Consider the following 21,629-nt stretch of genomic DNA (forward strand, 5'->3'; position numbering starts at 1 on the left):
AAATAAGGGATCAAAACTTCCTATTATTTGCTAGCTGTTGCCTACAACTGCCTTGTCTTTTTGTTTTCTCTGTCCCAGTATGCAGCACCTCACAGGAAAACAGACTGCATAATGAAAGGTTTCAGAGGTGTTAGTCTGTCTTTGCAAAAAGAAAAGGAGTACTTGTGGCACCTTAGAGACTAACCAATTTATTTGAGCATGAGCTTTCGTGAGCTACAGCTCACTTCATCGGATGCATACCGTGGAAACTGCAGTAGACATTATATACACACAGAGACCATGAAACAATACCCCCTCCCACCCCACTGTCCTGCTGGTAATAGCTTATCTAGAGAGTGGTCACTTTGGATGGGCTATTACCAGCAGGAGAGTAAGTTTGGGGGGGGAGGGGGGGCGGAGGGTGAGAAAACCTGGATTTGTGCTGGAAATGGCCCAACTTGATGATCACTTTAGATAAGCTATTACCAGCAGGACAGTGGGGTGGGAGGGGGTATTGTTTCATGGTCTCTGTGTGTATATAATGTCTACTGCAGTTTCCACGATATGCATCCGATGAAGTGAGCTGTAGCTCACGAAAACTCATGCTCAAATAAATTGGTTAGTCTCTAAGGTGCCACAAGTACTCCTTTTCTTTTTGCATAATGAAAGTACAAGAAGCGTGGCATTACTAAATTTCCTGGAGGAATTACTCTATAGCACACGTGACAAACTCAGTGAAATACAAGTTTCATTTTCAAATATTCTTTCAATGCTGTTGCTTTTGCCATTTATTTTTGTATTCCTTAGAATCATAGGATCATAGAATATCAGGGTTGGAAGGGACCTCAGTAGGTCATCTAGTCCAACCCCCTGCTCAAAGCAGGACCTAATCCCCAACTAAATCATTCCAGCGAGGGCTTTGTCAAGCCTGACCTTAAAAACCTCAAAGGAAGGAGACTCCACCACCTCCCTAGGTAACCAATTCCAATGCTTCACTACCCTCCTAGTGAAAGTTTTTCCTAATATCCAACCTAAACCTCCCCCACTGCAACTTGAGACCATTACTCCTTGTTCTCCCGCTTCAGGTAGTTGAAAGCAGCTATCCAATCCCCACTCATTCTTCTCTTCTGCAGACTAAACAAGTCCAGTTCCCTCAGCCTCTCCTCATAAGTCATGTGCTCCAGCCCCCTAGTCATTTTTGTTGCCCTCTGCTGAACTCTCTCCAATTTTTCCACATCCTTCTTGTAGTGGGGGGCCCAAAACTGGACACTACTCCAGATGAGGCCTCACCAATGCCGAATAGAGGGGAACAATCATGTCCCTCGATCTGCTGGCAATGCTCCTACTTATACAGCCCAAAATGCCGTTAGCCTTCTTGGCAACAAGGGCATACTGTTGACTCATATCCAGCTTCTCGTCCACCAGGTCCTTTTCTGTGGAATTGCTGCCTAGCCATTCGATCCCTAGTCTGTAGCAGTGCAGTAGACAGACATATTAGATACACAACATTGATTCCTTCAGGGTGAAAGGCACTATTGTGCATTACAAACGGTGGTTCACCTTTATCTACTGTAGGTGTCTGTCCCATAATCATGTCTGAGAGGAGAGGAAGGCTGGTCCAATGGTAGGGGGCATTTTTTCTGGGACTCAAGATCTAGGTTCAACTTGATGCTCCACATAGTGTCTCTGGGTAGCCTTAGGCAAGTCACTTAGTCTCTCTGTGACTTAATTCCCCATCTGTACAATGGGGTTAATAGCACTGCCCTTCCCCACAGGGCATTGTGGGGATAAATACATTAAAGACTAAGAGGCACCTCTGCCTATTACTTTGGTAATGGGGGCCATACAAGAACCACAGACAGTTAACACCACACCACAGCTTTGGCGCTATTTTCTCTTCCTACCAACTCTCAAGTGCCTTTCCCTCTATCAGCACAAGAGAAAACTAGGGTTCCATCAGCTGAAGTGCCCAGAGACCGAGAGAAAAGTGTCCTGAATTAACTTAGGGTACATGCACTCAGTGCAAACAAGCAAAACAAACCAACCCCTGGCAGCAAGTTTCAGAACGCAGATCAGCTGACTCGGGCTTGAACTACAGGGCTAAAAAGTAGCACTGCAGATGTTCCTGCTCAGGTCAAAGCCCAGGCTCTGAAACCCAGCAAGGGGGTGGAAGGGAAGGTCTCAGACCTCAGGCTCCAGCCCAAGCAGGAAGATCTACACTGTTTTTAGCCCTGAAGCATGAGCCCAAGTCAGTTGACCAGGGTCTGAGACTCATTGCTGTAGCGGTTTTTTGTATGTGTGTGTTTGTTGTTTTGCAGTGCACACATTCCCTAAGGGCTTTCTAGATCACTCCTTGCAGTCAAATTCTAGGGCAAACACTGAGCAGCTTTACTTGCTTGTAGGTGGGTCTTTGTCAGCATTGGAGCAAGTGACAATCGTTTATTCCTAAGAGGACAAACATGGATCATTATTGTTAAATCTTCAAACACAAATGAGCACAGTAGTTTAACCAGCCAATGCCACACCAGGTTGTGTTTCTATGCATTTAGGTACTTGTAGTATGTTTATCACTACAGCATGAGTGGAGCCATGCAACTCCTCCCACACCTGCCATAACCTAATGAACCAGTGTCCAAATGTAGTAAAAATCCATCAGAACAAGCACGTGACCTCTACCCATCCATCAATGTCATGAGTGGTCTCAGTTCCATGTCTTGATCTGAAATTTGACAGGCAGGCAGTAATAGCCCTTGGGGGAGAGAAGAGGGCTGTGCACAGAATTGCAGCTTTTCCTGATACATGCTGAGAAGGTCAGAAGTGGAGGACAGTGTATGCTACACTTGCTTAAAGGCTTACTATGTAAATTATAGTACACTACCATTCAAGTCACCTGTACATTCATGCCTTAGTATTGTGTGCAGGGGAGAAGGTGAAAGGCATCTGCGAAGCAGAGCTGAAGGTCCCTGCTTTGCAGACTGGACTCTTCCATCCATCGTCTGTCCCTTCACCAGAATGCTGCATGAGTGCTTGTGCTGAGGGTAACAAGCAGAGTAGGGAATGGGGTGTGAAAGCCTTCCCCAGATTAGCCGACTGGTAGACCTGACTGTAAAATTTCATGAAAAATTTTGATTGTGGGAGAAAATTCATTACCACAAATTGGGATAAAGAGTAAAAAATTTGAATTCTTTTACAGGAGGAAACATTCTGAAAAGTTCCATTTCAGGAGAACTGGAAGAATTTTTTGGCTTTCTCCAGGTAGCTCAGCTCTCTGTGCTGCCCAGCTCCCTGGGAGTCAGACTGCCCAGGGGCTGAGGGAGCCCAGGCTGGCAGGAAACAGGTAGACAGTCACGCTCTCACCAGCTTACCTGCTACATTTCTGTGGGAAGACACAATTTGCATGGAACATTTCTTCCACCTAAGCAGCATTTTCCAACAGATAAGCATTCTGTTGGAAAATTTTCAGCCAGCTCTGATTACCCAATGAACTCCACTATCCTCAACAATGCATCAAGCAGCATGGGGCAGAATAGGCTTCTCCCCACTCGGGCAAGCAGAATTGTGATGGCAGGCTTCAAGTGTGCAGTCCCATCACCTGCACACTGAGGTTACAGCCCTTACCAAGAGAATCAGATTTTAATGAATGAGGCTCATGATATTTAAAATTCTTAGCACATCAGAAGAAGAGCATATAAGTAAGGAGCCTACAGATGTATCCTGCACGGTATGACAGTGTCATTGCAAATAACAGAATACTTTCACATGTATGTTTGAGGTTGGGAAAAAGGGGAAAAAGGCAAACCGTTCACACAAATAGAGGAAATTAACCAACCCGTACAGAAAACTATGAACAATTTCATTTATTATGTGACCAAAGCAACTGAGAGGGGGAATAATGTGTCTTTTCTGTTAATATCCTTTGTATCTTCAGTCTAAAATGGCATTTGTTTTGCTGTCTTATCATATTATGCATTTATGTCTAATTTGATATCCTGTGTCACCGTGAATAGTATCAGCTTCCATAAAGGACATTACCACTGAATAATAATGGGAGAAAAATTGTATTCAACTTCATTCTGAATATTACATTCCATTTTGGACATTGTTACCAGATAGATATTGGCATGTTGCAAGGAATTCAGAAGAGAGTAACAAAAATGATCAGGGATTTGGGGATCGAGTTGCAAGCTCAATATATAAATTTTGATTTAGCTATGGCTGAAAGGACACATGAAAAAAGAGTTCTTAAATATTTGAAGGGTAGGAGGGAGAGGAATTATTTAGGGTAGCACACATAGAAGTATGTCTAGGAGTAAAGGGAAGAAATTTTCCCTTTCTTAATTTGAGTTCCTCATCCAAAAGCAGCTTCCTAAGAGTAATTTATACTATGCTGTGAAACAGACTCCAAAGGGAAGTGGCAGAAGTCCCACTGCATTGGATTTTAAGAATTGAATCAAACAAAGCACCAGAAAACACCATTTCTAGGAGTCATCTCCCAGCCAACAAAATCTAGAGGAGGAAGAGAACTATTATTATTCAGCAACTATTAGCTACCCCTTTTTGGCCATTACACTCCTGATCTACCAAAATCACCAATCCATATTTTATGTGAAAAATAAGACTAAGAAAGATTTTGTATTTATTAAAACGGCTCAAAAATTCTAAGGGCCAAGTTATAGCCAGCCCTGTGTCACTGTGCTATATGGGGGTGAAGAGAACACAAAGAGTCCCTCCACCCACAGTGCACCCATGCACGAGGCAATCTTAACCTTGGGAGTCCAAGGAGGAAGCCCACCAGCATTGTCTAAAGCAGTCCTTGCCCAAGTTGTCTGGCAAGACAGGAACATGGCCTTGCCTTCCATGCATGTGCAAGCAGCAGTATAATGGCACTAGGAAGAGCAGTGGCTGCGCACTCCTAGCCAGCTCCACCCAGAGCACAAGAGGCATTAAGCTCCATGCATTCCCCTGGCTAATAACAGCCATAATTTTGCCCAGTGTGTCTGGTAAGAAAAACACAACTGAGACACTTAAAAGGCCAGAGACGACATTTACATGTGCATTCAATCCTCTGGCCAGTAGGCTATAAAAATAGCTACAGATGCTCATTTTCTGGTCAGTCTGTTACAATACAATGCCTTCCATTGGACTCAACAGATGGTAGAGTTATTGAGTACATATTCCAGGTGATGAACATATATCCAAATTAGACTGATGGCTAATTTATTCTTCAAAACCAGAACTCCTCCTTACTCACCTATTTAATAATCCAGTTTGTTAATTGTTCTGGCATGGACATTTGATGGCTACTCTATTTCAGTTTTACAAATAAAATCAGTGCATCATACTGCCAGGCAAAGGAGAATGCTACTATATAAAACATCCATAATGAAATGGGAAATTCATCAATAAGGAAAGATACTTACTAGTTGGGTATATACACTTGTTTTAGCTTGCTTTCTGCTTCCGCTGCTTTCAATCGTTTCTTAAATACAAAAGAGAAAGTTAAAGTGAAAAACAAAAAATAAAAGACGAATGTTCACACCATTTTAGCTGGGAGTCTGGCGATTCAACCCCTAGCACCTACAGGTCTGTTAATGAACAGTAATGAAATTCACTTCCTGGCATTAGCGGCTGTCATGTATTCCCTTTCTGACACAGAAATATCCATTGAAAATCATTGGCATTAAGAGTCAACCAAAGCATCTTCTGTGAATTCAACCAATCCATTTCCAAAACTACAGTCAGACAACTTCTCATAAAGGACACTCATTGCATCCTCTTTTAGTCCAACAGGAATGCGTGTGCTCAAAGAAAGATCTCAAGTGTTCTGGGCTTGTCCTCCTTGTTAGCTCATACCCAACCAGAATATACCTGAACTGGTACAACATCTTATTCACTCACTCTCCTGACCAGCTGCATCATTTCAGAGAATGTGAAGAGATTTTTGTTCAAAAAGGAGATGCTATACCTATCCTATGCATTGTTTCCATAACATATACAAATTGTGTTTGAGACCTTCCCAAAATAAGTTAGTAGCATAGGGTTATCACACCATTTATCTAGTAAACAAAAGGTCTGCAGTTTGTAAATCAAGCAGAAACACACATATTGGAGATTTTAAGGTCAAGGGCTAGACCCAAGGGTTTGCAGTGATCTTGGGGGTTCTTCACCTTGCCCTGCAACACATGGCTGCAGGTCAGTTGCCAGGATTGTCTGGCTGTATCTCACAAGAATTTCCCCAACACTGTGGGGACCTCAGGCACTGGTGCACCTTGGTGCCTTCTATTCTCTGACTGTGGCACATAACAGTCTAATCTGCTGTGGGCTGTGATACTTTGATCTAATTTCAGCTGTTTGGTTCAGTGTGTGGTGCAGGGCAGTGTCAGTGGCCAGGGATACACAAGAGAGCAGACAGATATACAATTTTGACCCTAATAAACTAGGCAGTGAGCAGCACAGTTTTGATTGGTTGACAGACTTCTCACAGAGAACAGCCACCTTGCCCCCACTTCAAGGGGGCTGAGTTTTCATTGAATAATCAAGGAGTACCTTACAAAAGGAGGGAGACAAGCAGATTCCTTATCAGCAGTACTGGGAAAGTGTGCCTATCCAGTATCTAACCCCATAATGATAGCCACACATAGCAGTGAAGAAGCAGCTAACTACTGGGCGGGGAGGGATAGCTCAGTGGTTTGAGCATTGGCCTGCTAAACCCAGAGTTGTGAGTTCAATCCTTGAGGGGGCCATTTAGGGATCTGGGGCAAAAATTGGGGATTGGTCCTGCTTTGAGCAGGGGTTGGACTAGATGACCTCCTGAGGTCCCTTCCAACCTTGATATTCTATGATTCTATGATACTGTGTCAGAGGTGCCCACAGTGGAGAGAGAGAAAGAAAAGGGATAGGTTCCTGTCAACATATCCCCATCACACCAACTTCTTTCATTGTCCCATGTTCCTAGTGCTTAACTCTTTATCTTGCTGGAAGGGGAGGGGGAATCAGTCTACGTCTGCCTCACAGAAAGAGTTAGTCAGTGGCGAGCTGAGGATGTCAATGTGAAAAGCATTTGGGAGGGGGGGTGTAATGTGTGTGAGTGAGTGAGTGAATTATGTAATCTGTCTGATCCAGGCCAAATACACATGGCCCAGCCATATATCCTTACCCTCAGGCAAAGTCTCCATTAGAGGGAGTTAGCAGAATATGACTGTTGTACACTTTCTCTCTCTCAAGCACTCCATTTTACAATCCAGTTGTAAGTGTATTAGATCTGAATATTACATCAAGTATCAGAGGGGTAGCTGTGTTAGTCTGTATCCACAAACACAACGAGGAGTCCGGCAGCACCTTAAAGACTAACCGATTTATTTGGGCATAAGATTTTAGGGGTAAAAAACCCACTTCTTCAGATGCATCTTAAGTGGGTTTTTTACCCACGAAAGCTTATGCCCAAATAAATCTGTTAGTCTTTAAGGTGCCACCGGACTCCTCATTGTATTTCTAAATATTATGGTGATGGGTATATCAGAAATACCTACACTGATCCACATTTTATCTTCCTTTGCAACTAACCTTTCTGCCACTTTACCCAACACTTACAGCTAGTTTTCAGTAACCAGATTTCTACAGAACCCATTTTTATGTTTCTGTATTGTATTCTGACTATTTAAGGGATCACCTTATCTTCACAGTTAGACAAACATGGAGGAAATGAGTGCAAATAGTGGCCAAAACTGGCTGGTAAGTGTGCGGGTTAAGGAATGCCAGGCATCAACCTCCTCCCACAATACTCCAACTGCAGGGAAGCAACTCCATATGAACAGCATGCACTTGGTTCTCCAGTCTGGGAGCCATGAGGAGGCAGAAGTAAGGAACAGCCAAGGGAGGGCTGTTTTACACAGCATCCTCCTCTCACACAGAAATTCCTGGGTAACTTCCTGCTAAAATTAATGCTGACCTTAAATACAAAAACATAAAAAGATTTTAGTTTTGTTCCCCTTCCCACACTTGTGAGACAAATTCCAAATCAGTCATTTGAAAGCTTCTCTAACAGACAGGAAATTAAGGGGCATATGTGATAGGAACACACATGGCAAACCCACATATTTCTCAGACTTCTATAGGATGGCTGAAGACTTCTGTGGCAAGGGAGGTATTTCTAGTGCTTTGGAGCACTGTGAAATCCACCTGCTGGACTGATTCCCAAGGGGAAGTTCAAAGCAGCAATACTCCTCCTTTAAAGACAAAGGCAGCTCCTTTTAAAATTCAATGGACTGTGCTGAATTTCTCTTACCTGCTGAACATATCTATCTGTAGTTTTCCACATGTAGTAGTATTCTATTATGCTGGTTAAGGACTTCCATGGAAGCTAGGGACATGAAGAAAAAGCCACAGTCATCACAAGAAACTAGTGCCTCACTGAAATTCACAAGAATCTTTTGACAGAAGCCTTTCAGTTAAGTGTTTTATAGACTATAATTCCTCCTACCAGAGAAGCCAGTCAGTGCCTATTAGGGGAACCAACCATTCTTGGTGGCCATATAAAATAAATGCCATTCAAGTACAGTGCCTTCACTTCAGAAGTGGGGCAGAGGGTAGGTAAAATCATGCTGTGCTGGTTCCACTTCAGGTCATTCAAGGAACAAAAGGCCAAGTGCCACTCTAGCTCAGACTCTGTTTGAGATGAAGTCCCAGAGCAGAGCACAATTTAATTGCACAGCCTCCATCTATACTTACAAAATCTTGTTGAATGTCAGTGAAGTCTTTTCCATATTTTTCCAATGCTTCCTCAAAGAGATTTGCCTCAGAAGCAGACCACTCTTCCATTTCATCCCTACACAGGACTGGCCCACCCTGTGGCACGAGGGCAGAGATCGCCTTGGAAATGTCATAGACATTTCTGTGCAAAGTATCCATAGCGTGGAACTAAACAGAAGTTTAAAAAAAACAAAATTAACAAAAGATGGGCATACAAATAGTAAAATGCTTAGACATGAAGCTAGCGACAAGAATCAGATGTGTTATACATATCCCACATGCTGTAATTAGGGGGGTAAAATATTCTACTACTATACATTAGTAAGAACTTCCCCAGTCCTAGACTGACCATTCACTACTAGTAAATGGGTGAAATGATCGTCTAGTAATGGCATTTTTTTGGAAAAGTTGATCCCACATATCCATAATTTCTACTCATCTACTCCAGCACTAATCTGATTCAGTCACTAGATATAAAAACCTAATGAAATGGTACAATTGTAGAAACCTCTAATGGGAAAGCCCTGTTAGATTCCATCCATGGATGGAGCAGAGGTGAGGGCGCCTTTGAGGGCAAGCCACACAAACTCAAATTTATCGTGCATCTTCTTTTACTCATAATCAATAGCAATTACATTACAAACAAAAAAACCCGTATCAATGCATCTTACTAACTACAACCTAATATAGAACCAAAAATCCCTTAAAAACAGTTTAAGTTCCAAAGTGCAAACACACCTCAATCAAAACCACACCAACTAGGGCAGAGTTAACCTTGTCTGTGGTTGATAATGGATAATTTGCTTGGAGTAGGGATGTGATGAGTGAGAGAGAGAGATGATACAGGGTGAAGGCCTTACTCTATTTCCTAATTTTGGTGGTTTTAAGGTACAGGTTATTCGCCCTTAGGAACCTTGACTGTTCTTACAGTTTTGTGCATTATGGATTTATTCTACAGTGCTTTGTCCTGTTCAGTTGAAATGACCCAAGCACTGGGGCTTCCAATACTTTCCTTTGGAGACTCTTCAACAAATTCATGCATCTCATTGTCAGGAAGTTGATACACAGCTTGAATTTTCCTTTTTGTCTCATTAAATTCAAATGATTGTAAAACATTACTTTATATCACAATACTACCACTTGGTGAACTTTATTATAAATAGAGCCCTACTAAATTCACAGCCCATTTTAGTCAATTTCATGGTCACAGGATTTTAAAAATCATAAATTTCATGATTTCAGCCATTTAAATCTGAAATGTCAGGTGTTATAATTGTATGGGTCCTGACCCAAAAAGGACCCCAAAAAGAAGTCTCAAGATTATCAAAGGAGGGGTTGTGGTACTGCTACCTTTACTTCTGTGCTGCTGCTGGCAATGGTGCTGCCTTCAGAGCTGGTCAGCTGGAGAACAGTGGCTGCTAGCTGGGAGCCCAGCTCTGAAGGCAGAGCTGCCACCAGCAGCACCGCAGAAGAAAGGATGGCCTGGTGTGGTATTGCCACCTTTACTTCCGCGCTGCTGCCTGCAGAGCTGGACTCTCAGTCAGCAGCCGGCACTCTCCAGCCACCCAGCTCTGAAGGCGGCAGCGCAGAAGTAAGAGTGGCATGGTATGGTATTGCCACCCTTACTTCTGTGCTGCGGCTGACGGGGAAGGGTTTCAGAGCTGGGCATCTGGCCATCAGCCGCTGCTCTCCGGTTGCCCAGCTCTGAAGGCAGCGCAGAAATAAGGGTGGCAATACTGTGACCCCCCTAAAATAACCTTGCCAGCCCCCTGCAACTCCCTTTTGGGTCAGGACCCCCAATTTGAGAAATGCTGGCCTCCCCTGTGAAATCTGTATAATATAGGGAAAAAGTATACAAAAGACCAGATTTCACTGTCTGTGACGTGTTTTTTACGGCCATAAATTTGGTAGGTCTCTAGTTATAAATAACTCAAAATAGAGAAGGAACAGTCTGTACTGAAATTGAGCAAATACTACTAGGGAACAATACATTTGATAGCCAAGTTTTCTGTTCTGATCTTTTTCACCCATAGATAGCTAGAATATTCCCTGATTTTTTGGAATTGATCAGATGCAGGTGTTCCAAAGTTATCGTGTTTCACACAGCCAACTAATCTGTTGTTTTCAAGACAGTTACTTAAGAACATAAGGATGGCCATATTGGGTCAGACCAAAGGTCCATCCAGCCCAGTATCCTGTCTGCTGACAATGGCCAATACCAGGTGCCCCAGAGGGAGAGAACCTAACAGGTAATGATCAAGTGATCTCTCTCCTGCCATCCAGCTCAACTCTCTGACAAACAGAGGCTAGGGACTCCATTCCTTACCCATCCTGACTAATAGCCATTAATGGACTTAACCTCCATGAATTTATCTAGTTCTCTTTTAAACCTGGTTATAGTCCTAGCCTTCACAACTTCCTCAGGCAAGGAGTTCCACTGATTGACTGTGTGAAGAACTTCCTTTTATTTGTTTTAAACCTGCGGCCCATTAATTTCATTTGGTGGCCCCTAGTTCTTATATTATGGGAACAAATAAATAACTTTTCCTTATTCACTTCTCCACACCAGTCACGATTTTATATACCTCTACCATATCCCCGCTTTGTCTCCTCTTTTCCAAGCTGAAAAGTCCTAGCCTCTAATCTCTCCTCATATGGGACCCGTTCCAAACCCCTAATCATTTTAGTTGTCCTTCTCTGAACCTTTCCTAATGCCAGTATCTCTCTTTTGAGATGAGACCACATCTGTATGCAGTATTCAAGATGTGGGCGTACCATGGATTTATATAAGGGCAATAAGATATTCGCCATCCCTTTTTAAATGATGCCTAACATCCTGTTTGCTTTTTTGACTGCCGCTGTACACTGCGTGGACGTCGTCAGAGAACTATCCACAATGACTCCAAGATCTCTTTCCTGATTAGTTGTAGCTAAATTAATCCCCATCATATTGTATGTATAGTTGTGGTTATTTTTTCCAATGTGCATTACTTTACATTTATCCACATTAAATTCCATTTGCCATTTTGTTGCCCAAAAACTTCATTTTGTGAGATCTTTTTGAAGCTCTTCACGGTCTGCTTTGGACTTAATTATCTTGAGCAGTTTAGTATCATCTGCAAACTTTGCCACCTCACTGTTTACCCCTTTCTCCAGATTATTTATGCATAAATTGAATAGGATTGGTCCTAGGACTGACCCTTGGGAAACACCACTAGTTACCCTCTCCATTCTGAAAATTTACCTTTTACTCCTACCCTTTGTTCCCTATCTTTTAACCAGTTTTCAATCCATGAAAGGATCTTCCCTCTTATCCCATGACAACTTAATGTACATAGGAGCCTTTGGCGAGGGACCTTGTCAAAGGCTTTCTGGAAATCTAAGTACACTATGTCCACTGGATCCCCCTTGTCCACATGTTTGTTGACCCCTTCAATGAACTCTAATAGATTAAAAAGAAAAGGAGTACTTGTGGCACCTTAGAGACTAACACATTTATTTGAGCATAAGCTTTCGTGAGCTACAGCTCACTTCATTGGATGCATTCAGTGGAAAATACAGTGTGGAGATTTATATACATAGGGAACATGAAACAATGGGTGTTACCATACACACTGTAACGAGAGTGATCACTTAAGCAGCAGGAGAGTAGTGATAATCAAGGTGGGCCATTTCTACCAGTTGACAAGTCTTTTTTTGAAGTTTTTTTGTTGAAATTCTCCAACAAAAAAACTCCAACAAGAGACTGCTGAACTGGAATTAAGTTGCAAACTGGATACAATTAACTTAGGCTTGAATAGAGACTAGGAGTGGATGGGTCATTACACAAAGTAAAACTATTTCCCCTTGTTTATTCCTCCCCGCCACTGTTCCTCAGAAGTTCTTGTCAACTGCTAGAAACGGCCCACCTTGATTATCACTACAAATTGCGCCTCTCCCCCCCCGCTCTTTTGCTGGTAATAGCTCACCTTTAAGTGATCACTCTCGTCTCAGTGTCTATGGTAACACCCATTGTTTCATGTTCCCTATGTATATAAATCTCCACACTGTATTTTCCACTGAATGCATCCAATGAAGTGAGCTGTAGCTCATGAAAGCTTATGCTCAAATAAATGTGTTAGTCTCTAAGGTGCCACAAGTACTCCTTTTCTTTTTGCGAATACAGACTAACACAGCTGTTACTCTGAAACCTCTAATAGATTAATAAGACATGATTTCCCTTTACAGAAACCATGTTGACTTTTGCCCAACAATTTATGTTCTATGTGTCTGACAATTTTATTCTTAACTATTGTTTCAACTAATTTGCCCGGTACTGACGTTAGACTTACCGGTCTAATTGCTAGGATCACCTCTAGAGCCCTTCTTAAATATTGGCGTTACATTAGCTATCTTCCAGTCACTGGGTACAGAAGCTGATTTAAAGGACAGGTTACAAACCACAGTTAATAGTTCCACAATTTCACATTTGAGTTCTTTCAGAACTCTTGGGTGAATGCCATCTGGTCCTGGTGACTTGTTACTGTTAAGTTTCTCAATTAATTCCAAAACCTCCTCTAATGACACTTCAATCTGTGACAATTCCTCAGATTTGTTACCTAAAAAGGACAGCTCAGGTTTGCGAATCTCCCTAACATCCTCAGCCACGAAGACTGAAGCACAGAATTAATTTAGTTTCTCTGCAATTACTTTATTGTCTTTAAGTGCTCCTTTTGTATCTCGATTGTCTAGGGGCCCCATTGGTTGTTTAGCAGGCTTGCTACTTCTGATGTACTTAAACATTTTGTTATTACGTTTTGAGGTTTTGACTAGCTGTTCTTCAAACTCCTTTTTGGCTTCTCTTTTTACATTTTTACACTTAATTTGGCAGTTTTTATGCTCCTTTCTATTTATCTCACTAGGATTTGACTTCCATTTTTTGAAAGATGCCTTTTTATCTCTCACTGCTTCTTTTACATGGTTGTTAAGCCACAGTGGCTCTTCTTTAGTTCTTTTACTGTGTTTTTTAATTTGGGATATACATTTAAGTTGAGCCTCTATTATGGTGTCTTTGAAAAGTGTCCATGCAGCTTGCAGGGATTTTACTCGTCACTGTACCTTTTCATTTCTGTTTAACTGACCTCCTCATTTTTGCACAGTTCCCCTTTCTGAAATTAAATGCCACAGTGTTGGGCTGCTGAGGTGTTCTTCCCACCACAGGAATGTTAAATGTTATATTATGATGGTCACTATTTCCAAGCGGTCCTGTTACAGTTACCTCTTGGACCAGATCCTGTGCTCCACTCAGGACTAGATCGAGAGTTGCCTCTCCCCTTGTGGGTTCCTGTACCAGCTGCTCCAAGACGCAGTCATTTAAAGTATCAAGAAATTTTGTCTCTACATTTCGTCCGGAGGTGACATGTACCCAGTCAATATGGGGATAATTGAAATCCCCCATTATTATGGAGTTCTTTATTTTGATAGCCTCTCTAATCTCCCTTAGCATTTCATAGTCACTATCACTGTCCTGGTCAGGTGGTCGATAATAGATCCCTACTGTTATATTCTTATTAGAGCATGGAATTACTACCCATAGAGATTCTATGGAACATGTGGATTCATTTAAGATTTTTACTTCATTTGATTCTTAGTATGTGTACCACAGGAGATGACTAAGCACTGGGCAGGAAACATTGCAAAAAAATTCAAAAATGGTTGGCAGTAATCTAATTGCAGCATTTACCTAACTGTACCTTTACAAAAGCAGTAGCTGAATCTCGATCACAATCCACCTGTCCATCCTTACATGTGCCTATTGCTGTAGCAGAGGTGCATATTTTACATTTCTCTCAAAATCCTCTTAATCTTACCAGTGTGATGTCCCTGGAAGCTGCAGCAGCACTCATGTGCAAACTTGGCTGTCTGACAGAACTACTGCAGTCTAGGGCCCGGGCAAATGTACCAACGGAGCTGAAAAGGATTAAGAGAATATTAATCTTGCATGCAAAGTGAATACAGGAAAATCCACACACACAATTTCTGAGGCTAGCAGGCTCACAGTGAACAGCGCTGTCATTCGTTGTATCAGGACTTACAGTTATGTTCTGGCTCTGAGCCGGAGATCCTTTTCATCATGTGGCTTGCTATTACATATGCTTCATTCTGCTTAGCTCACAAGGCCTTAAGTTACGTTCATGCATAGCAGGAGGCACAAGGAGAGAGACAAACTCTCGGGGATCACATTGGGGTGTATCCTTGTCTCCCCACCCCGCAAGAGATATGGCTAGGTCAGCCTGGAACTTGGAAACCTGATCTACATCAAGTTTCAGGCACATCAAAACCCTTTCCATGAAGATAAGAGCAGTTTTTAATTAACTGAAGGCACGAAGGAGAAGAGATAGCTGCCAAGATAACAGGTGGAAGGAGGAACAGCAGTGATCCAATCATCATCCCTCTAAGAAAGTTTCAGAAGACAGTCTATTCACATTTAAACAGTTTCACATTCTGCAACCTATGTCCTACATTTATAGTTGGCGGTGGAGGGGGAGGGAGATAGCAATCCAACTCTTCTTTCCAGCCTTTCCAGGAATGCCCATTATATAAACTCATTACGCCCCCAAACTCACATGACCTTCCTCATTCCCAGCCTTTACCATATCCACATTCACCACTTGTCACACCCAGCTTGTCAGGTCTTTCCAAATTTCTCAGATATATCAGCGGGTGGGAGTCTTGGCAAGAAGCATACTATTATTTATATAAATAAAAAAAAAAAAAGTGTGTTCTCCCCTTTTCCCTCATTGGCTTCCCCTTATTTCCCACTGGCTGTTGCTCCCCAATTATCTGTTCTCCATTTTCCTCCCTCTCACTGTTCCACTAGAATCCACTGTGATGTGTCTGAGGTTAGCTTTAGTAAGTTTTGCTTCTCTACTCACACTCTTCACAGAAAGCAGAAATGCTGTGGGAGCATCAACACAAAACTTACTAAAGCCAATGAATTCCACAGTGAATTCATCTTAGCTCAGCCACAATGCAGGACAAGAAAGGGTATATCTAGATAAGGAAAAACGTGTTAGCAAACGACAAACAAGCATTAGCTAACCCCGAGCGAACTCTGACATTTTCTGTAGTATAGATACAAGCTAATATTTTTACTTCAATTTAGCCAACCGAGGTCAACCCTTGGCTCCCCAGTTGGTCCGAGCACTCAGTCTAGCACCTTAAGCTGTCCCAAACTGGACAAGCAAAAATCGCTAGTCATTTTTTAAAATATTGATGAACGTTCCCTTCAATAGCACATTCGAGAATCAGGAAAATAAACCATTTTGTGTACACTGAGATGAGTATGAGCCCTTTCCATCTTGCTTCTTAACAATATTTGGCATTTTATTTTGAAGAATTATTTCCCTTTACTATTTCACTTCACTCACTCGTTTGTTCCCTACTATGCCCTTCAACAGCATCTTACTCAACATGCTAAACTCCTACACTGATGGTTTTTTCTTCTCGCTTGTGCTAACTGCATCAAATGTGTTCACTCTACAAGTCCTCCAGTCCCGTATCCTCTATCACACTACATGCTAACGTGTTCCTTTATGACATTCCACTATTTCTTCTTGGGTTGTCCTCTTTTTCCTTCCATCTTGATCTGTTAGATGCTTATCCACATAGTTGTCAGTACTGCATTTTACATAACCAAACCATGTGAACCTGCACTCCCTCACTTTTTCTGAGTGTTACTTTGATCTTGCTGCCAACATACTCCTTCCTCATGTGGACTCTCTTGTTTACAGTGCTCATCCATCTCAACATTCGCATTTCTGTGGAAGTGATCATTTGCTCATGTTTCTTCTTTATTGCCCAATACTCCCAGCCATACTTTCAAACTGGATAGACCACAATTCTATAGATTTTCCCTTTTAATCTTATTGGTATCTTCCTGTCACACATTACACCACTATCTCTCTCCATTTGAGCCATGCATTTATTATCTAAGCTCTGATTTCACCGTCCCTTTCCCCAGAGTCTGGAGTCCAGATACTTGAAACTTTGCGTTTTCGGTATTGTCTGCCCACCTAGTTTCAACCATTATTCTTCAGCGTTCACATTACATGCCACATACTTTTCTTTTCCTCCTCTGCTTATTTTGCATCCATGTCTCTCCAACACATCTCTCCATTTATCAAGATCCTCTTCTAAACTATATTTCCCCTCACTGCATAGAAGGATATCATCTGCAAACAACATGCATCAAGGTATCTCCACCTGTACGTTCCTTGTGAGGGTACCAGGACAAGGATAAACAAGATGTTCCCTGATGTTTGGTAAATGCTAAATACTTTTTTGCAATATTCATCAACAGCCTTCAGAAAAGTTTGAGCACATGCTTAAGTGCTAGCCTTCAATTAGGAATTGTCTCCTGAACCAGTGCTAGAATGGGTACCACCATCTCGTGAATTCAACACAACGAACACTTACAAGTGAAAAATAGGAAAGCTAAATATCTTTTAAAACCATGACCCCAATTCAGCAAAACACTTAAAAGGGACATGTTTAGTTTATCATTCCTATACAGCAATGTACATCAGCAACAGAACTGACAGTTTTCTGAATCAGGGTCCACATTATCAGATGCCCTGCATAACTTGCAGAAGTTCCTAGATTCTCACAAACCCCAAGTTCCGCTAACAATTCGTAACTCCACCCATTCTCCTCCCTTCAACATCCAATGACATTTGACTCCATTCACTAACCACACCCCTCTTTCCAATTACTTCACCCATTCCCCTTTCCTTCCAGGCTTTCAGACAGTTCTGTAAACTTACCTGATAGGCACAAGAAGAAATTTGATAGTCTCACCAATTTCATTTAATGTTTTAGAATTAAGTTTTCATTCACAGAATTAAATTGGAGCCTAATGGGTCTACTGTGAAAAACTTTCAAATACATGCTATGTTCATGAAAACATTTCAGAGTAATGAGATCAAGATTTTTTTTTTTTTTTAAATAAAATCACCATGGATTGGGGTGGGGTTTTGAGCTGGAAAAATGTACATTTTCAACATCTATTAACTGTACAGATTTTGAAGATTTTGCCCCAAAATAAATTGTATCTACATAATCTAGCAATGCTATTTGAAAACCCTTACCACACTCCCATCAAAATGTTAAAAATAGGTATTTCAGTAAACTCCCAGGATATGGTTGTCCATAATGCCTGTATTTTATCTGCATTTTGTGTCTCAGATTGGGAACAACTATTCAGTCTCATACCCCATTTAGGCAAGCGAAACACACCTTTTTCAGAAAGGAGAAGTGAACCAACAACCAAAAAAGTTCATACCAGAAGACAGAGAAACAAACATGAACACTGGGTTTGGGATAGGAGAAGGTGAAACAAGAAATCACCACCAAAATTAAAAAAAAAAAAAAAAAAATTCTTTAGTTTTTTTCCCGAAGGAAAGGCCAAATTTTCTTACCGTGCTACCACCAAGAACTGGTCTATCTGTTTGTCTATTAGCGGATTAAATGCTTCCCAAACCTTTGTTTCAAGTTTTGATTGATCTCTTCCATCTTCTTCACCTGGTTGAAATGCAAGTTAGAAATGTTTTGGCATAGCAGCTTTCAGAAAGAATAAAAGCTTTTTCTCTTCGTATTTCATCTCACCCCAAAATTATGCAACTGCCAGGCCCTTGGTCTATTAAAGCACTTTATCTTGCTGTTTGTGTCGCCATGGCTGGAAAGCCTTTCACGCATTTGCCTGTGGCAACTGCAACCCAGCTACACAGCTATCTGCTCTGCCACGGTTATTGCAAGATATAGGCTATGTTCCCACCATAGCTGTGTCCCTAGATTACACTGGATCAGCTTTCGCTAGTAGTCAGGATATCTGGTAAACTTTTTTAAGTCTGTTCATATCCACGCTATCCCATAATAATGTCCATTTTCAAGTCTTGTGGCACATGGAGAAGTGGACTTGTAACTGCTGCCCAGACAATATGGTCACCTGATCAGTGATAATGGGATGTGGGCCAAAAGTGCAATACAATGACAGTCTGGACAACTTTTTCACCATGTCATGCAGAAAAAGTTGGCCTATATGTTTGGTGTGTTATGTCTATAGAAAGATGTTGCATACTTTAATGTTTTTTAAACAAAAATGTATTCTTACATATCACTGTATTTTCCATTCTAAAAATGACCCAAGCAACCCCTAGAAATACTAGGAAGTTCATGCTGGAGCATAAAGTTCAAACACACCATGTGATTGACAATGATAACAGAATGCTGACAATTTGGGATCTTTCCACACAGTATGCATATCACACTCATTTATCCATTAAATAAATTTTTAATGCACACTTTCATTGCTATTATTCCTTCACTTCTCCTCCACTTTAAGGCTTGCCACATTTTACAGTCTCTATATTAGTGTACCTCTTTTTCCTCTATCAAACCTTTTACTTTCACCTTCCCTGTGTCATTTGCTCCATTGTTCCCCTACATTTTTTACCTTTCTTCCTCCCATTCTTTTTCTCTCCCTTCATCACAAAAACTCTCTCCAGTCCCCGCAATACACATTCATCAACTGATGGGGGAGGGGGCGGGGGGGGGTGGTAGCGGCGCTGTGTGGGGGAGTGGAGCTGTATGAAGGACATCAGCACACAGTTTGGTAAATCTTTTCCTGGACCATCTTCCCTCACTATAGTTTCTTCTCTTCCCAGCCCAGCAAACATGGGCCTCCCTTTTGTTCTCTAGAAGATCCTTCTTCCCTCAGCCCTGTCTTCCCAATGTGTGGAGAGGACTGTTCATAAAGGTTAACTCTTCCTCCTCTCATGCTGGGAGGCTAGCCCAGTTGTAGCTGAAACATACCAGTTTCCCAAGCAGAGCAAACAAATGCTGATCTGTGATACACCCCTTCTGCCTGGTCTAAAACTAAGCTAAACAATGTCAGCAAGCACAGATCAAAGCACCAATGTTACCTCACACCTCAGGCCAGAAGAATGGCACATTCAGAAGATATGATGGAGATCCTTGTACTGTGGTTCACAGCTGCCCCCCCCCCCCCCCACAGAGAAGGGAAGGAAAGAACACCCCCACCCCAGGAGAGAGACAGAAAACCGGAGGGGATAAGAGGGAATATCTGTTTGCTTCCCCTCCTTCAGGGCCTGGGAGTGTTTGAAAGCAAACATCCCCAGAGCTCCAGCTCCCTTTCCTTGGGCATGCAAGAAAAGGGACAATGAATCCTACAGTTCTTCTCCCTTACATACATCAGGAGACGGCAGTAAATCCCCACAATTTCCTTTGTCCTGGAATGCCAGCAAATCCTTAATCGCTCCTGCTCTATAAGTGAGAGTTCCAGCATCACAGCCAAAAGTGATGGGTGGCTAGATGGCTGTTGGCACCCAGGAGTAATGAGCAGACAGTATTTTATGGGCGACGGGTTGAAAAGGACCATTGGTGTGAGGAGAGGGTTGATTCAGAACACAAAAACACCTTTCATGGGCGTGGTGAAAATTTGGCAATTCTCAGACATCTTATTTAAAAAAAAAAAGAAAAAAAAAGAATAGGCTCAGAGGGAACCAATTAATCCAATTTGTTTCAACAGCTTTTATGACCTGGACAGCTGCCCACTTGAGCTTGGACTGAAACCCAACTAATTGCCTTCAGCTGGTAACACCACATTAGCCTCTAAGAAACCACGACATAGTACCCACCATGTTACCTTGAGGTGAAAGATTCCATAACCCATGAGCCAACAGACCATTCCAAAAATAAAACAAAACAAGGCCATTTTCAACAAGGTATCTTGACAATTCTAACAAAATCATGGAAATTACCTTCTTTTAATAAGTCTGTTATATCTGCCTGGTATCTGTTTCCAACTCGAATCTCTCCTTTATCAGCTAGGAGAGTCTTTTGTTGTGGATCATACACTAGTGAATAAAAGAAGAAATCCTAAAAACAAAACAAAAAAAGACAAAAGGCAAGCAACATTATTAACATTATTGGTAGCTAGTGGTCAGTTTTTATCTATATTTTTTTAATCAGGTGGATGAACTATAAACCAAACACCAGTCTTAAAAAACAAAATGAAATGCTATGACTTTCTTGTGAAAATAAAACAATACTCCTCCAAAATGGCTTCATTTACTTAGGAACACATATACAGTTGTTACAGCTAACATGAGCACAATTTCCTCTTGTGTGATGCAAATGGGGGTCTGGCACCACAATGAATAACATCCCGGAAAAATGTGACACATACACGGTATAAGGATCGAAACAAAACCATTAAAATCAATACGCGATGGTAGTGAATTCTCCTCCTCTTGCAGAAGACTACACGATATGGCACTGCTGAGGCAATTAAAAATGCGACCGTGCCTTGCAATATTCCAGAGAGCAACCAATAAGCCCTTTGGCAACTACCTACACTGCGACGGTATGTGGACTCCTCTCACAACATACTTTCCCTGCTGCCCATACATGGAGCTGTAGAGGGCAGAGAAAATAAAGCAGTGCTGCAGAATGGCGGTATTGTGCACTCCAGCTCACTTTGAGCCTCAATGGGGACAATAAGTTGTACAAGCCCAAGGAACGGAAGAAGCCGTTGCTAGGTCACAACGCACATTCATACACTTGGTAGACTACTGTAGCCTGAAGGCTTACAACTGCAAGTCACTTCTGCTTCCTGAGCCCCACTTGCATGCACAAACACATACCACACGCACATCCAGGGTTGATAAGAAAGGATCTATGAAGTTTCCCCCATCTCGCTGTATTTCTATTACACCAATAATCATGGTATCCAGTTACCAAATCCAAGAACTTTAAACTTTTGAACAGTCTCGATAGCAAGGAAAGAGTCAATCCTGATCTCCAGCAGCAGACGGAACACCCATCCTATTTCCACTTTAGAC

General features: G+C 41.9%; 1 protein-coding gene across 8 annotated transcripts in view; it reads right to left on the reverse strand.

Moving 5' to 3' along the window:
* MTA1 (metastasis associated 1) overlaps positions 1-21,629 on the reverse strand; it is a 145,776-nt gene that overhangs the window by 62,405 nt on the left and 61,742 nt on the right. For all 8 annotated transcript variants that reach the window (XM_073356262.1, XM_073356261.1, XM_073356260.1 and 5 more), the window contains exons 6-11: positions 20,547-20,664; positions 18,186-18,288; positions 14,577-14,676; positions 8,707-8,895; positions 8,264-8,338; positions 5,400-5,458 (exon numbers count right to left, since the gene is read on the reverse strand). In XM_073356262.1, coding sequence (XP_073212363.1) covers positions 5,400-5,458; positions 8,264-8,338; positions 8,707-8,895; positions 14,577-14,676; positions 18,186-18,288; positions 20,547-20,664 — 644 coding nt within the window. The remainder of the gene's footprint in view (positions 1-5,399; positions 5,459-8,263; positions 8,339-8,706; positions 8,896-14,576; positions 14,677-18,185; positions 18,289-20,546; positions 20,665-21,629) is intronic.

Source organism: Lepidochelys kempii, chromosome 8 (genome assembly GCF_965140265.1).
Source record: "Lepidochelys kempii isolate rLepKem1 chromosome 8, rLepKem1.hap2, whole genome shotgun sequence".
In the NCBI taxonomy this organism is placed as follows: domain Eukaryota; kingdom Metazoa; phylum Chordata; order Testudines; family Cheloniidae; genus Lepidochelys; species Lepidochelys kempii.